The sequence below is a fragment of the Anarrhichthys ocellatus genome, unplaced genomic scaffold, assembly GCF_004355925.1.
Source record: "Anarrhichthys ocellatus isolate YVR2014 unplaced genomic scaffold, GSC_Weel_1.0 scaffold25, whole genome shotgun sequence".
In the NCBI taxonomy this organism is placed as follows: Eukaryota; Metazoa; Chordata; class Actinopteri; order Perciformes; family Anarhichadidae; genus Anarrhichthys; species Anarrhichthys ocellatus.
The window spans coordinates 1,244,506-1,262,294 of record NW_022280055.1 but is presented as its reverse complement, the minus strand read 5'-3'; the positions used below and the strand labels follow the sequence as shown (position 1 = coordinate 1,262,294).

The following is a 17,789-nucleotide window of genomic DNA, read 5'->3' as shown; positions in this document are numbered from 1 at the left end:
ATAGAAGACTTATCTTTCCAATAGTTTTTCAAGTATGATAAAGAATGAATAACGAACCACAAATAAATGAAAAGGATTCCATGTGACCCAACAGTGACTGATATCATTGATTAAAGTTTATTAATTAAATTTGTTGTTTGATGTTTATATAATAATTTAGTTCAAAAGATGTATGCACCGTTCAGCACTTGAGAGTTTGAGAAGCACCAGGGAAGAATGTAAAGCAATTTCATAGTTATATTATTAGTTTTTAGTTATATTACCTATTTATCTATCTGAGGTTAACTTATTATTTTATTAACTTACTTCAAATGTATTTAGCCTAGAAACATCAAACTCATTCACATCTGGAAATATCATGTTTTCACCAGCTCTGATGGGCAGAGGTTAAGCTGTATGAAGTGGCCGCAGTTTCTCTTCGGGCATCTCTGCATCTTGGAGGATGATAGCAGGTCGTTTGAATCGCATTTTAACATCTCTCCCTCTGGGGCAGTTGCTTCGGCTTTCTCTGGTAATCTTTGGACATGGCAGTCTTCTTGGTGGAGGTTCAGCTTGGACCGTAGTTCCTCGTCTCTCTCTCTCTCTCTCTCTCTCTCTCTCTCTCTCTCTCTCTCTCTCTCTCTCAACAACAACAACAACAACAAATCTTCCGCACCGCTGGTTGAGCCTGCAGAGCACATTAGACGGCACAGGATGGCTGCAGTCGACGGGTCAGGAACACAAGCCCAGAAAAGAGGCAGAACTGGCATGTATGATTCAAACTTAAAAACAACAAATATGGTATCACCAAAACAATTGGGATACAAGTGTCATTTTAGTCTGGACCAAATCCCTTAAGCCATGCAGCTAGCATGCCTAAAAAAAAATCAATCAAGAGACTACAGCGATTACAAAACATTAGTAGGTAAAATGCTATTGTTTAAAAAGTCAATCAACCATGTCTCCAAAATTGGAGAGATTTTATTCTGTCAATAAATACAAATGAGAACATAAATGTACAAAACATCTGGATTCAACAAGGTCAGTCTATTACATATGGGATATGTCACAATTTCTGCTGAACGGTGGTTTGGTGGCTAGCACTGTCGACTAGCAGGATGGGCAAGGGTTAGATGGACGGCCCTTCTGAGTGGAGTTTGCATGTTCTCCCTGTGGCAGCGTGGGTTTCTCCGATGTTAATAGTCAAGAACTATTCAAGGTAAGAGTGTAGGAGTCTACTCTCTGCCTTCTAGTGGTAAAAAGGTGCTTGATGCAGCTTTAAGGCTTAAATGCAGCTTGATAACAACAACTGTATCAAAAAACAGTTCCTTTCATTTCTACTGCTTTCTCCACTTTACTTTTACGATGCTGACAGTTGGTGACAATCAACCAAGCAACACATATGCCAGCCAGTAAACTGACAATTCCCACAATCACTGGCACCCACACGGGCATAGAGGAAGGACACTTTGGTACATGACTGGAGCTGGTGGTAGTAGTGGTGACTGTGGAAGCTGTTGTGGTGGTGGTGGTTACTGGTGGACTTGGTAGGCTGTTGATCTTAGTGAAGATGAAGGGATTGGCCTATAGGAAACATACCATAGCTCAGTGCAGATATATCATATAAGTAAGAACTTTAATATATATATATATATATACGTATGGAAGAATCTTTGAGAAATTGTGTCAAAATATATTGAAAAGTCAACATCATAAAGATCCACATTTCAGTTAAAAGATTCTGGCTTGATGAGTCAAGTAATATAAAGTAGTAATAGTAATAGTAGTAATAGTATTCTATATTAAAAACCTGAGACATGATGAAATAATTATCAAACAAATAAATACAGACAAATTATAAATTTATAATTTTTATAAAAAATTGTGGGATAATAAAATACATATTTAAAATCAAGCTCAAAGTGTAATTGCTTTTATGTCAATTCAGTAGTTTATATTTCAAAAGGATATTTTTGCAAAGTCTTTTTCATTCAAGCCATTTTCCCAGTTGAATGTTTAATTTTATAATTTCACATTACTTGGTCAAAACTTTAGGAACTGTTAAAATGAAAAAATTACCTAAAAACAAAAATATGCAGAATGAAAGTAATCATTATTTTTCAGTTTGGTAACAGAAGCATATAGATTCAATCCAATGTAAAACATGGACACACAGAAACACAAAACAAACAAAATGCAACAAACTATAACAGCATATAATATAAAGTGTTGTCCATAAAAGTGAGGCATGGTACGGGATACACTAAAAGTTAAAATAACTTATTTCCCTAATTGTTACTTATTATATATTTGAGCTGTGTTTTAAAAATGTATTGGTTTATTCTACAAGTTAACTGTTATGTTATAGTTTTGTCTGTATTGTCTTATTTATTTTATATTCAACAGGTTTTTTTTCTATAAAACTGAGACTAAACGATACTTAAAACTCTAATCAATAAACAAATAGATCTAGTTTGGTGATAGAATAATAATTTGAGTTGTGGGCTCCACACATACCTCAGAGGGACAATGAATCTTGGAGCGGTCATATGTGAAGTTGTTGTAGGTCTGCTTCCTGTCTATGGGCTCCAACTGAAGACAGAAAGAAACATTCTGTAAAACCACCAAAAAACACTTGGAAACACTGGTCGTTCTAATGCAGTTTGGTACATTACTGCTCCATGCTCACCATGTTATTCCACAAGGCAACGGCCATCTCAGCATGAGCTCGCTCACTTATGTGGAAACAGTCCACAGAGAAGAAACTTGTGTCAACCTCACCCTCCTGTGGAATGGAGTTGATTATTAACATGGGTATATTTCATTATTTATATCTGGATGCTTGTTTGGATACATTTGTATGTCTCTGTAACTCACTCCAATACGAGGAATGAAGGAATTGTGTAAAAAGGGTTGAAGGACAACAGCAAAATCTTCTTTTCCATCATAGCGATTTCCAGAAATAAGATGTTGGATCTCAGCCTTGAGGAAAAAAGAGAATTGGAGGATTGACTGAGAGAACCTAATTTTGAAAAGAAATTCAAATGATTAAAAGAGATCTCTGTTTTTACCTGATACTCGCGATTGATTCGTTTCATCTCTTGAAACTCCGGGGAGTTTTCAACGGGGTTGATAACGCAGGGACAGCTGGTCCTGTGAAGAAGAGATTCCTGTTCATTATGTTTTTGCTGAGATGAGGAAGGAGCTGATCCCAAAACAAAGAACCACAATAAAGACCTTTGTATGCCAAGATTCTTGAAATCCAAATCATAATTCTTGACTGATCAATTGGAAATAGATGGTTCTAGGTTAACAGTACAGTAATTACTGTATATGCAGCAAAACAACTGAACCAGAGGTATTTGCAACACCTCAAATGTTCCTCGTAATATTTGCTTTATGTCCGCAAGTCGAAATGACAAAAAAAATCAAAATGAGAACATATCAAAAGATCAACAAAAACATCGCTGAATAATCTAATCCACATAACAAACTTCTGCTTTTACAATTTGGAAAAGCAGAGATGATTTTGACTAGATTTAAATCATTTAGGGGAAACTACACCACTGGAAGGACCAATCTATTGGAAGGTTAAATAGGATTTATTTTTGTTACCACTTGGAGGCAGCAGAAACATGCTTTAAACACAGCATGACACCAGAAATTGATATTGCAAACATCTCACATCCAGCAGACATAAAGCAACAGTATAATTTAAATGTAAATCGAACATTCACTTTAGCTCTGTTTTGGTCTCCAGTAAGACCAAGATGTCTAGATGTCTAACTGAAACAGAGAGAAAACAGGCTAAACAAACCTCTGCAAGAGGGAACAGCCTAGTGTGTTCCTCTGAACTGATTTCAATGGATCTATCTGCAAGATTGCCACAAGATTAACCAACAGCCTCGGTACCTAAAGATACAGTGAGAGAGAGAAGAAGAAAACATGACACACTTGTACTCATGAGGACAAGAGATGACAATAACGTATAGTGTTTAATATCTCACCTCTTGGTAAAGCATGTCCAAACTGAGCATAATATTGTGGCTGTAGTTCGTGGGCGACAGATTATTCTGTAAAGAAATGGGAATTATTTGTTTTTGTACTGCAGCTCAGAAACGTACAGGAGAGTGTGGTTATTTATGTACAATTCAAACATTTTAAAGAACACTTACTTGGTCTAAGCAGTAATTGCAAAGATCGTTTCCTCCAATAAATATTGTCACAAGTTTCCAGTCCTTTTCAAAATTCACGTCCTGTGTATCATGTGTACAGAACATGAGAAGAGGCAGAAACTATTGAAGCAATCTGATGTAATTATTTATCTTTGGGAAAGTCTTACCTTATGTTCTCTCATGGCCTTAATGAGAGCTTGGACTTGTACTGGGATCTCTCTGTAACACAACAAAAAGTAAAAGTAAATAGATGTTGGGAGGTGCCAATGGGTTGTTCAAAAGTGTTTAACCCAGGTGGAGGAAATAAAAGAATATGCACATACGAGGTCTTAGCTCCAGGTACAGCAACGTTAAAGGCCTTCTGTCTAGAGCCCTGGCCTTTGGAGAAGCCCTTTAAGGAAGGGTTGAACTTCTTCAAGATGTCTGAGAAGATAAAGAGGAAAAATGATTGAGTACCAGCTGAGAGTTAGTGCACAGCTGGTTCCTGTCGCTCTCACAACTGAGTAAAGGTTTTTTCTCCATCTATTCAACTGGTACCCAGACTACAAGTGAAGCCTGTGGTTATAGTGGCTCCCATTTAGGTATCCATGCCTAAGAAACAGCAGACATTGGGCCTCATGTAAAAACAGAAGACTGTCTTTGTATGACTTGTAGGACAGATCTGGACCGAAAAGAAAATTGTTTAGCAACTGCCAACAGGTTAAAAATGTCTGATACATTTCCAATGCTACAAAGAATGCTCCTCTGCAACATAATGCCGGAGATCTTGTTATTCCTGTCACATATAGTGACTCACAGAAACAGAATCTTTTCCCCAAACAAGTGACATAAACTCACTTGGGAGTGTTGAGACCGTCTCCAGAGTATTATCCCCTCCAATGCTGCAAGAAAACCCAACAAACATCAGCATGGTTTGTAAAATATGATGGTTAATGTACACTTCATCAATGCAACATGCATATCGAACCTCCATGATACTCCTCTGTAGTCTCTATTGAGGTTAAACAGGTTCTTTGCCTTAGCGCCTGTGCCTGCCTGTGAACAGAGAGCCAAATAATCGGAAAATAAAATAGAAATAATATGCTGCAGATGACAGTGGGACACTGACAAAGATAAGTCTTACACCATAGACACATAAAAGGGATGATCATCACCGGTGCGAGCTATGTGGCTGATAACAAATTGATTAGAGAGTTCATAGTTCAATGACACTAAATAGCTGATAACAACAGGTTGGTGTTAAACACACACACAGACACATATATTATATTATGCAAAAAATCTCAAATCCGTCAAGTATTCATGGACTGTGCTGATTAAGTTAGGTAAAAGATTTGTGATTTTCAAACATGTTTACATTAAGTCTACTGTGGTAATAAATTGGATATTGTGTTATGACACTAACCGTGGAAGAATCGCCCAGTGCTGCCACCACCTTGATGTCTGCTGGTCTCAGCTTGTGAACTAGAGTTAAAGACAAAAAAGAGTTTAAACCCACTGACATCAAGATAAACCACAAAGATCATCCCTATACAATGTAATATTTAGCATTTAACCATCTCCTATTATGAGTATCTCCTCTTTTCTGCAGCCATTCCCCCCTCTGATTAAAATCATTACATGTATAAATTGTTAATTAGTAGAGCATCTGTTAAATTATCTTGATGAGACATTGGCCCAATCCCGATCTCCACACTAACGGACTCACAAACTTTGAAGCGCACTCCTGCAATGTCCGTGAGGGTTTAGGGCTGTCCCACTGTCAAATCGTCGAGTGTTTGAGGGCTCTCTCGCAGACATTTTGAGCCTTTTATGAACCCTTTCATTTAGGCTAAGGGAATTACCCACAATTCATAGCAATGTGACATTAAACACGGGTTACCAGTGGAAGCATGGAGATGTAAAAAAAGGTAAACAAAGAGGACGGGCACATGCAAATTACATTCACTCAGAAACATTACGGATTAAACATGGAACATAAAAACACATGAAATCAGAGGAAAGGAAGCAGAGATTATATTACACAGACTTATTCATCAAACATTTAATTTTGTTAATGAAGCTATTTTGACAAAAACTAGTAAATAGATTATTTAAAATTACCTCTCATCTTGTGAGACGTTCAAATCAGGGAGTAAAAAGCATAAAATAAATAAACCACAATTGAGCATAATATTTTTTGACGTTTTCATGTTGACGTGATATGTTGCAGCAAAGTGATGTCCCATTCGCATTTACACCATTTCAATCCCTCACAGCCTCTCACACTCAATCATTTACCTCGTGACCTCAGTAAGTCCCTGAGGGTTCAGGGTTTAAGGCCTTAGGGGGGACATTGGGATTGGGCCATTGACACAATCCAGGTGACAGTTGGTGCAGTTGATATCAGCCCTTTCATTCTTAGTGTCACTAGTGTGCTTAGCTATCTTTGTTTCAGCTTTCAGATGAAAGAGGACATTGAATCTCATATCGACTGTCTAATGATAATGTAGAGTCTGTCTCACCTGAAGTTGGCACAGTGTCAGATGGAGCAATGTCCACACAGGAGAAATCTCTCCCCCAGTTCTAAAATAGAGAAGAATGCCCAAAGGAAGTCCCCAGAGCCAGAGGCCAAGTTTTACACTGCTTTATTTGTGCATCCAAAAATCACAAACTCAAAGATGATCAATTTATAATCATATAAAACAGATGATACATTTAAGTAGCTGGAACCAGAGAATGTTTGGGATTGTTCCTTGATGAAAGTCTTGAAAATGATTTATTGATATTAGCTGATGATTCATGTTCTATTGATTAATCAACTAACTGCTTCAAGACTATATGAGATTCTGTGAAATGTTAGCTTCATTCAGGCCTTTAGTAAATCAATCATATTCTATTTTTATTAGAGGTCACTTCCCAGCCTCTCGGAGAGAGAGAAAATGCTTACTGTGATAGGTCCTGGTGTTGGAGAAGGACCAGCATACATGTAATTGCTGTTGTTAAAGGTCCGAATGTATGGTGAAGTCTGCAGACAAATGAGAGGACTTACGTTACACGATGGCCTCAAAATATAGAGAACTGAACTATACATTCAGAAATATTATATACTTTTAATAACAAAAGCATTGGAGATGCATTTATAGCATTTTCCTCACTGGGTTTACAAAAAACACATTCACCAGCATATAAAGCACTGACTCTCTATTTAATCAAAATTTCCCACCTTGGTTGGACACTTCAGGTCAATGTCTGCAGAAAAATCCTGGAGTGTAGTCTTATTGCCCAGAGGTTCCAGCTGGGAAAACATGAGTTAGAGTAAACGCTGAGTATCATTCAGCAAAAATGCGTTTCCTTAAAACTCTAGTATAAGAAGGGAATCAGAGATTATCCTGTATATATATATATATATATATATATATATATATATATATATATATATATATATAAATACTCACCATGTTGTTCCAGAGGGAGCGAGCCATCAGCGTCTGGGCCTTCTGGCTGAGGTGGAAGCAGTCAGCGCTGAAGAAGGAGCGATCAGCACGGCCATCCTGTGGAAAAATTACACCATATGTATGAACTTTAAGGATTACTGACTATTATTTCAAAGTGGGGAAAATTAAAAAAACTGTAGTTGACTTCATGACTTTGAAGCTTGTGTCCTTAAATTCAGTTTTTCGTGGTAGATATAACAGCTGACCCCCAAATTGTATCTTACTGTACTTTTTGTTGTTGAAAGCCAGGTTCTCAAATTTAACTTCTATTATCTAGTTAAATTCCGAGCCATGCTAGCTGTTTCCCCCAGTTTCCAGTCTTTGTGATAACATATGCAACAATACTGTGAAACACTGTATACTATAGAATACATACTGTCATGATTCTGGGGCTAACCTGTGGTTATGTATTGGGTAAAGTGATGGGACTAGACTCTCATTAAGTCTGTGCAGTCCACATATAAAAAACAGAGCTTTGTTACTGACCGGCAGTTTGGGGACGATGATGTTTCTGAAGAAAGGCTGGACGACCACAGTGAAGTCTGAGCGAGTGTCGTACCGGTTTGACTCCACAAGCTCATGCAGTAAACGCTTAAAGAAAGAAAGAGAAGCTCTCAATGCCTAAAGGTAAACTGGACTGTTTAATATTCTCAGTATGTTTTTTGGGGAGTCTACCTGATAGCCTCTATTGATGTCCTCCACCATTTGCAGAGCTTTAGAGTCGGGCTTTGGCAAGATAACACAAGGACACAGAAAACTGGCAAAGGAGCGACAAACAAGTCGTTTATACCACTGTTCATGATCATTTATTAGATATCAATATCAGTGAGAATTTGAAAAGGCAGATAAAAGTGATACTCACTTTACCAGCCAAGTTGGACATTTAAGTGAAGAGTCAATGTGCATTTCTCTCAGAGGGATTATATGGAGAGGCTCTATTAAATTCACCAGAGCTCGGGGCACCTGACAGAGACAAGCTCAGTTAATGCTCATAAACAATCAACCGGACCAACATATATCTGAAAATGTAGCTGCGTGTCTGTTCATCTTTACCTCTTTGTGCAGATAATCCAGGCTGTCTCGAACATTACGAATAAAATTATCTTCAGAGTAAAGCAGCTGTCAATAAAAGGAAAACATTTTCACATCGTGTCTTTTGGCCCCTCCATGAAACAACTGATGAATTATCGCTCCACATTAGTACTTACAGAGTTGTAGCAGTGGTCACAGACGTCATTTCCACCAATAAAAACGGTGATCACCTTCCAATCGGATTCAAAATTGATTCTCTGTACAAGAAACAAGAATGTGAGGGGATGTAGTATGTAGTGTTGTGCAAAGGGATGTTTTTTTTATGGTGGAGTCGGCAAATTTAAAATAGGTAAAGAATAAATATCAACTTGTAAACTTACAGAGTCATTCTTCATCTTTGCCACCAGGGCTTGCACCTGTGGTAGTATGGCCCTTAAGACACAAACAAAACAAAACATCACAATGAAATGGCAAATATTTATATCTGACAATTAAAATCACATTTATTTTAACAAATATACTGTATATTCATTTAAATTCTACTTTCTTATAATTTTTTATAAAAATAACTTTGTGAACAGCTTTGATCCTCTGACAGGACTCACTTGCTCTTAGCTCCTGCTACAGCCTGGTTGAGGAAAGCCTGAGGAGTGTGCTGCTTGCCCATGCCAACAGAATAGCCCGTCAGGTTGTGGTTAAAATGTTTTAAGATGTCTGTTATGACAAAGTAAATAACAATAAAAATCCCACAACAACAAAGCCTGCCTTTATGTTATATTGAACCATTAAGAACCATTAAGACTCACTGGGCAGCGTGGTTACAGTTGTGAGGTTTTCATCTCCACCAATACTGCAAAAAACATATCATATACTGTAATGTTGAAATCATGACTTAAGATTACTTTCCAACTAAAGAAATGGATGGTCATCGAACCACATTCATACCAACACTGCAAAACTTATAACATAAGAATTATGTTGCAATGTTTTGTGATAAATGGGGAGTTACCTCCAGGATAAACCTCTGTACTGATTCAGGACATCCAGGACGTTATTGGGGCTGGATGCGATACCGTTCCCTGCCTGACGGATAGACCAGGACAGTGTTTCAGTAACATGATGAAACAAGACAGAAGTTCTCCATATTTTACAGTAAACTAGTTTGAGCGACTACTATGCAGTATTTTACTTGTCATTTTAAACTGCATAAATAATATGTTACAGCTAAAGATTATGGTCCTACGTCTAGGATCTATTCTCAGTTTTTATTTTATATATTTAATTCTACTTGATACTTTAGATTATAAGGCTTGAACTTTACTATAACCTTTCTATCCACTTAAAAGAATGACAAAATGACTCACTGTCAGAGAGTCTCCCACAGCAGCCACCACTTTGATATCTGCAGGCCTGAGTTCATGGACTGGGATAAATAAAGGAGACAAGTCAGGACAGTAAAGGTTCTAAACTTAACAAGTTAGACAACACAAGACTTTCAGAGAGACTGTAATGTAATATACTACTGATATAATATGTATAATTATAATAATATAGCAGTAAAACTAGTTAGAAATGCTGTATCGTAGGACAAAGATACAGTAGTATTTGAAAATAAATAGTAGATTATCAGAAGCAATATCACATAATATAAAAATGACTTAAAAGGTTAAACAGAGATCGGCAAAAGACTAGAATGAATAAAATAAATAATAGAAGTGATAAATATACAGATTATTGACATATGAAAGGAAAAAAATATATATAAAGTGTGTTTTTTATGTCAATGTGACACCTTTGTTTTGTTTTTTCATCTGTTCATGTGTCACGTACATAAATATTTTAAGTAAAAAAGAAACACAAAATCTTATCAACTTCATTATGCGTGTCTTGCTACATGAAAAGCGTATCCATGAAAAATGACACATGAATACACATTATGAATAAAATCAGCCACGAAAAGTGAGAGTCACTGTGGTGCCTGATAAATGCCTAACATGTAAGTGTAAACCATCTTACTATACCTGAGGTGGGTGTGGAGGGTGAGGGACTGAGGTCTTCACAGGGCATCACTGTGCCTGTAAACTGACCGCACACACGAAGCAAATCCACAGTCAGAACTAACCAGGAAGCGTACAACGCTGCCACCACCTCCATTTGGGCTCAATACCAAACTATACTCACTGGGAGGAGGAGGGGAGAGACATCACTGTGGTGATATGAAGGAGAGTTTCCCTCCGTCCGCAGGAAGGGTCGGTCCTATGAGGGAGGCAGATAGCCGGAGAGAGGAGGAGGGAATAAATGAAAGAGAGGCAGGTTGAGAAAGTGAAACCTATTTTCAAGTACAGTACATCTGATAGCGCTTTTTAACATGCTGATATAACTGCATGTGTGTGTGAGATTGTGTCACAGTTACTAACCTCAGTTGGACATAGCAATGCAATGATATTTCCATTGTCTTCTGTGTTATGTTGGCCACTTATGGGCTGCAGCTGAAAGACAGAAAACTCATTGTCTTCATGTTTACGACAGAGAGAACAATGACTCTGAATGTTTGTGATTATGTGCGTGTAGTGGTGGAATGTAACTAAGAACATGTACTCAAGTACTGTACTTATATACAAATTCAAGGTACTTAGATTTTACTTGAATCTTCACATTTTATACAACTTTATACTTCTACTCCACCACAAATATTGTACTTTTTACTGCACTAAATTTGTCTGACAGCTTTAGTTACTTTTCACATTACACATTTGTATCCCCTTTGCTGCCCAGTAAAAACCATGTATCTCCTAAATTGGTGAATATGAATCAGATTTTTTCTGATAAACTGAATGATTAAGTCTGCCTTTATGGATTGAGAACATTCTCCTACTTCTCTAGCTTAATAAACTATTCCAAAAGTGATGCTATACAAACATATCATGATCTTATAGAATGTAATGCATTGCTGTAGATTAAACTACCCAACAGTATGTGAAAATTAGCACATCCATACATATCTGCATCAGTAAAATGCAACATGTACATTAATATAGCAGTAATATTATTTAACCCTCATGTTATGTTGCCGGTCAAATTGACCCAGTTTGAAAGTTTGAAAATCTAGAAAAAATATTTTGAAGTACTTTTTCTGTGTGAAACTTCTTCCGCTTGCCTTAATTAGTATAATCAACGTTAAAAGTGTATTATTACAGAGATGATGTTCGGGTCAATTTGACCCGGCAGTGAAAGTGAAAGGTCAAGTTTAGACCATTTCTGTCTTTGAAAATGTGAGACAAAGTATTTCTTACTCCTCCCACCATGTTTCACCCCATTTCACACACACACACACACACACGCACACACACACACACACACACACACACACACACACACACACACACACTTTGGCTTGATTTTGAGTGAGCAGGTCAACATGACCCTGAACAGCAGAGGTGTCTCATCTCTATTTATCTACATCACTCCATGAAAAAAAGAAAGTTTCAAAATGTAAAAAAAAATTTAGAAAAAAATACATGTTATGGTCGACGAATGAAATGTATATCTCGGTTTTTCCAATGTACCTAAAAAATATTTTGAACATGTACTTTTCATGAAAATGATCTATGGAGGGGTGAATAACTCCATTCCACTAAATACTGATTGAATTGTTAGTAATGGTGTTGGTGATGAGGTACGAACTATATTTATTAGGATTTTTTGGTTTCTGACATCTTGTGGATGATTAAACATGCACCGGGTCACATTGACCCGGGAACATCATTGCTGTACCTAAGAAACGAACATAACAGGAGGGTTAAAATCATATACTTAAACACTGACAGGGAACATTGTTCTGCATTTGAGTACTTTTACTTTTGATACTTTGATTAAAAGTCATTGTACTGACATATTTTTGACTTTAAAAGGGTTTCAATGCAGGGCTTTTGTACTTTTAGTACTTTTCCTTGAGGAAAGGACCGCTGTGTTTGTGTGTCTGTATGAGAAAGAAAGAGAGTGCAGGAGGTTGATTAGATTGCTGTAGGCCTCACCAAGTTTGTCCACATCTGCACCATCAGTTTATCAGCTTGTTGTGCAGCTTGTGGCTCAGAGAGAGGCTCCCCACTCTGTTAAAAACATTCAGAAAACAACATTGTACCGTACATTAGATACAGAAATTACATTTTCAGTAAGATAACCAAGACTGTATATGTTACTGTCACAAACTGCATGCGGGATTCTTGGATTATTTTTTCTTTTACAAACATACAAAGCACCAGTACACGTATAGCGACTGTAAATTGTTAGCACACTAGAGGTGGTTGCCTATTTCATGTTTTGTTTTAACAGGTGAAGTTAGTGGGTTTTGTTTTCATTTTAGTGTTGATCAGCCAGCATGGTAGTTGTATGGCTGTGATCCTGCGTTGATAGGAAGTTAATTGTGTTATGTTTATTACATTGATACAGATGCAATTTTCTAAATTGTGTCGTTTTGTATCTATTTACTGACGTTTTTGAAACCCACTCATCTGCTTCTAAACAATAAATGTTTTTTAGACAGCCAACAGTGTTGTGTTGCTGATATGAAGAGTCTAAACATATTAAACAATTAACAAGGGATGCAAAATGGGATGCAAAATGGGATGCAAAATGGTGCACGTGAACTCACAGAGACAGAAGAAGGGCCTGTGATGGAAGGTGTGTCCTGCACAATGACAGTGAAGTCCTCTCTGTCACTGTACCAACGCCTCTTTATCATGAGCTCATCCAAAGACTCCTGCTCAGTGAAAAGGAGTTGAGAAGAACATTTCACAGCAGCTAAAAAAAACCTAAATGAAGCTATCAGATATTCTGATGTGAATAATCGACAAACCTGCAGAGCATGACTCAGCATGGCCCTCTGAAGTCTGGCCTCTCCTTCATTATTTATCTCCATGCATCGACACATCCTGTCAGGATAACAGATTTGCTCGTCAAAACCTAATATGTTTATTACTATTCAGAGAAAGATTCTCTTTTCAGTGTGTGATTAAGTCTGTTTGGCCAAACACTCTTTTCATTAGGCCAGAAATGAGTAATTTTACAAATTAACTCACTTGTTGTGGAAATTGTCACGCTCTCCATCCCACAATGCAACACTGACGATGGCTCGCTTCAGCTGCGTGAAACATGTCAATTAATTGTGTAAATATCAGCAATGCAGTTATAGCTACTGAATGAAAAATACTGTACACAATCTGAAATGTACCTGAGAGTGCAGCAGCTGCAGAGCATCATCCACCTCTTCAACCACGGCTTTGATAACAGACTGAAACTTCACACAAACACAACAGTTTGTGACTTCAGTAGCCTTTATATCAATCTGCCGCGCATCGATTATTTCCCTGCCTTGTTTAAGCTCTCATGGTTTGTACTATTGTAGCTTTGTGTGATATGTGATAAACATCAAGTTAATTATTTAAGTGATAAGTTGGATTCTGTAACGTCAGCGTTTGATGCAACACAGTTTCAAGAAACAGCTCTGAAAATATATATATTTTTCCTTAACAATCAATAATCAATTGTAACATCAATATTAAAGCATTTTGTGCTGTTTACCTGCTGCTGCTCACAGGCACAGAGCTGATCCACTTGAGCAAAGAGAAGGACCAGCTTCCAATCTCTATCCAAATCAATGACCTGTAGGAGTAAAATAAAATATCAGGGAATTATTTTCGTTTTTGATTATCCAATCGTTTTTTTTTATCCTTTATTAAGATGGGAGTGTAGACACTGGAGCACCTATACCTGACTGTTTTGGAGGGAGAGGGACACTTCCTTTGCCTGCTCCACCAGCGTGCTACAACAAGGAGAAAACAACAAATCATTGGAAGCAGCAAGAGTCATTGGTTCGATATTTCTCATGTTCCAGAAGTTGCTGTCTGTACCTGTGTTGGACAAACTGAGGCGCATACAAGTTTGTTTCATCTGAAATAGTACTGATGAGTGCAGGATTGAACAGTGTCATCAGCTCTGATGGAGAGACAACAACACAAGTTTAACTCCAACACCCAGAGCTTCTTTTCCCACATGGCTTGCAGGTGAAACCACAGCAGAGCTCAATCAATTTCTACATTATCAAAGAAGTCAAATGACAGAAAAATGTATCTGCAACAATAATGATATTTTATCAATCGTTTTAAGAAACCACAGCATAGGACTTGTCGGCATCCAGCGGTGAAGATGCAGATTGCAACCAACTGAAACCGACGCAAAAACATTAAACTGCTAAGGGGCCTATCTAGTGCAAATGTTTGGTTTGTCCTTTCTGGGCTACTGTAGAAACATGATGTCCGGCTGCATGAAGAGGATATAGATAGGGTTCTTAATTTCAGCTGATTATACACTCAAGAAAACATACTTATTAATATTATATTGCATTTCTGCTAATAGCTAAATGTTGTACACTGTACCTTTAAACCATTTATAGTAAAAAGGACAAAAATTCACTGGTTATAACTTTCAACAAATTAATATTTGCTGGTTTTAGAGTTTGAACTGTTAGCTGGGCAAAACAAGTTGTTCAGACTTTTTGTTTTATGATATTCCATTGATCAAACAATTACTGAATGAATCTAGAAGATAATAAGCAGATTAGTTGATCATGAAAAACAGACAGGTAAGTTGACGTGACCATGAAGATAATACTTTTCAAGCTTTCAAACAATAGCAACATTAGTAACATGCAGACATTTTTACACCCTTACATATGTAACAATTGATTACAAGCCACCACATATTTATTCTATAAATTAAACACTAATTTGACAGTAAAACACTATATTACTGAAAACAGTACAGTGTTTCAGAATGGTTGAAAATCCAGTAACAACATTTAATCAGAAGATATTAAACGTTTAATCACACTTCGATTAACAACTGTGAATTTCCTGTTTATCTCTATCAAGCACAGAACATTATATTTCATGAATGGCTTTCAAAAAAGATAACAGAGGCCTGGTGGTGTGTGGCAAGTGTGTCAGAGTTCATTGTTTCAAATTATCCCAATCAGTGTAGATATCAAAGATACTGCACAGTAGTGTAATAGAAGTTCATATCAACCTCTTTAGATGACTTACACCATGCATTTACACTATTGGTCAATAAAAGGGAAAGCTACATTTTATCACCAGCCGAGTTATTAAAGCTTACCAATCAAGCCTGTTTAATGTCAGCGTAAATAATGAGAGTGAATTAATTAACTTTTTAAACAGAATTAAGTAAACTATCCAAGAAACATTTGGCTTGACGTCCTGTGAACACTACAAACAACAAAATACAACTTTAAATGTTACCTGTGAGTCTCGATACCACCGTAGTCAGCTCAGTGCTGCAGGAAAAGAGAAGACCACGGGCTAATTCTGAGTCTACATTGTTGAATTTTAACTTCCTGGATGAAAGTGACTGGTGACCTGTGCTCACCTCTGCATGTGAAGTCCAATGGAGGAAAGCACCGCCACGTCTGAGGGCTTAACGCTGTTAACTTGAGAGAAAGAGATTGTGTTAAATTAAATCACAGATCTGAGGCACAAGGCAATTTGCTATGTTGTAAATCAGAAGTGAAATTAGTTTTTAGTGAACAGAAAAAGAGCTGATAATCTGTTTGTGAGTTTTCGTATTCAGATGATTTACTTCAGTAAAAGACAGAATGCTACACTATAGATATACTCCATGACAAGTAAAAGTCCTGCAGTGAAAATATTACTTGTACGTAAGTTTTATCAGCAAAATGTAATTAAGTGTATTTTAGTAATGTAGGTAAGTATGTCAATTCAATTCAAACCACAACAATAAAAAACAATATTTCCCTCCTATAAAGTTTAATGTTTTAATCTGATTTACCATTTGAAGGGGGCGGCTGAGAGGGAAACATCTGAGTGCAAGGCAGTCCAGTTACTGAAATGAGAAAGAGTACACCATTACAAACATACATATACATATATATATATATATATATATATATATATATATATCATAGTGGATTCAATATAACTTTTAACAGCAGAACAGCATGCAGAGTATTTAAATGTGCCTACTGAGCAAGGCAGACATATTGATATTCTGTATAAATATTCTTCTTCTTCCAATTTGACCTTCCCATTTTGTGCACGACAAACATGTCAAACACATAAAAACATGTCTCCATGAGCTCAGCTCAAAAGTGCTTTAGAGACACACATATATTACACTAAGATACTCGTGCAAGCTACATTAGTGGATCAAATATTACTCTGATCACTCATGACTTTTAACACCATTTTGTTGTCATTTCAAAATAGGCAATGAACTAAAAAACCATCAAATCTAGTTAAACCCTCAAATGATCCTTAACAAGTTTTATCTGCATGATTTCTAATGTTTAGATCCTCGATAGTAGTTTAATACAGTGATGATCAGTTTCTCCTGTCAGATTTTAAAAACTGCAGTAGAGCGACATGAGCACTAAATCAAGTAAACAGTAGAGACCTTTAGTCCATGTGAGCCCCAGGACTGTGATCAGAACCAGCTGTGGAAGCATCATCTCTCTTTTTTTCCCAGATTTTGTCCTCTTGGATCTTTTCTGCAGCTTTTCCTTCCTCTCTGCTCTCTCTGTTTGGTGGTCAGTCGTCTTTCTATGTGATTATCAGTTATATCTGGTCAGCAGAACTGATAATGACAAATCATAAATGTGCACAGAGGGGAGGGACTGGCCTCCTTGTCCAAAGGACACAGCCATAAGGTTTTACAATGAAACAATGACACTGATAATGAAGCTTTTATTGTAATAATGAGTGAAAGTGAACTTCAGGGTGTTAATGACATAGACTATCTGAAGCTTTTTGCTAAATCTATTAATATATTTTACAACATAATAGCATTACTGAAACATGACTCTAAGTTCCCATAACATTTTACCAAATGACATTGCTGTTGGTAAGCTAAAGGAAATCGCAGCTACACTGTAATGTACTACTACTACTACTACTACTACTGGAAAAACGGCCATAATCAAGACAGTTAGAGTTAAAGTTTAAAGAGATAACGTTAAGGCTCAAGCGTTTATCTGCTAAAACGAATACATTATCAGTTGTGCTGTTAGACACAGAAGCAAGTAAGGTCTTTTTCT

The 17,789-nt window shown here is 36.9% G+C and overlaps 1 protein-coding gene across 1 annotated transcript; it reads right to left on the bottom strand.

Moving 5' to 3' along the window:
- Window positions 1–63: 63 nt before the first annotated feature.
- LOC116391338 (phospholipase B1, membrane-associated-like) lies at window positions 64–17,284 on the bottom strand. Its single transcript, XM_031861836.1, has 42 exons — window positions 17,150–17,284; window positions 16,526–16,579; window positions 16,106–16,166; window positions 15,979–16,013; window positions 14,572–14,656; window positions 14,432–14,483; window positions 14,243–14,323; window positions 13,893–13,958; window positions 13,741–13,802; window positions 13,518–13,593; window positions 13,314–13,421; window positions 12,697–12,771; window positions 11,080–11,151; window positions 10,844–10,918; window positions 10,684–10,744; window positions 10,027–10,085; window positions 9,672–9,745; window positions 9,469–9,512; window positions 9,268–9,376; window positions 9,043–9,094; window positions 8,839–8,919; window positions 8,684–8,749; window positions 8,493–8,593; window positions 8,306–8,387; window positions 8,117–8,221; window positions 7,592–7,687; window positions 7,360–7,431; window positions 7,084–7,161; window positions 6,659–6,719; window positions 5,560–5,618; window positions 5,122–5,189; window positions 4,992–5,035; window positions 4,478–4,577; window positions 4,322–4,373; window positions 4,155–4,235; window positions 3,987–4,052; window positions 3,797–3,891; window positions 3,051–3,132; window positions 2,857–2,961; window positions 2,669–2,764; window positions 2,497–2,571; window positions 64–1,563 (listed from the first exon to the last, which is right to left on the bottom strand). Exons 1-42 carry the CDS (start codon window positions 17,202–17,204, stop codon window positions 1,294–1,296), a joined length of 3,291 nt encoding a protein of 1,096 aa, XP_031717696.1. The 5' UTR covers window positions 17,205–17,284; the 3' UTR covers window positions 64–1,293.
- Between the last annotated feature and the right edge of the window lie 505 nt (window positions 17,285–17,789).

Coding starts and splice junctions, on each gene's coding strand:
- LOC116391338 (XM_031861836.1), bottom strand. CDS start 17,204: ATGATGCTTCCACAGCTGGTTCTGATCACAGTCCTGGGGCTCACATGG. Junction 16,014..16,105: donor ATTGGACTTCACATGCAGAG/GTGAGCACAGGT, acceptor CTTTTCCTGCAG/CACTGAGCTGACTACGGTGG. Junction 8,594..8,683: donor TGGATTATCTGCACAAAGAG/GTAAAGATGAAC, acceptor TGTCTCTGTCAG/GTGCCCCGAGCTCTGGTGAA.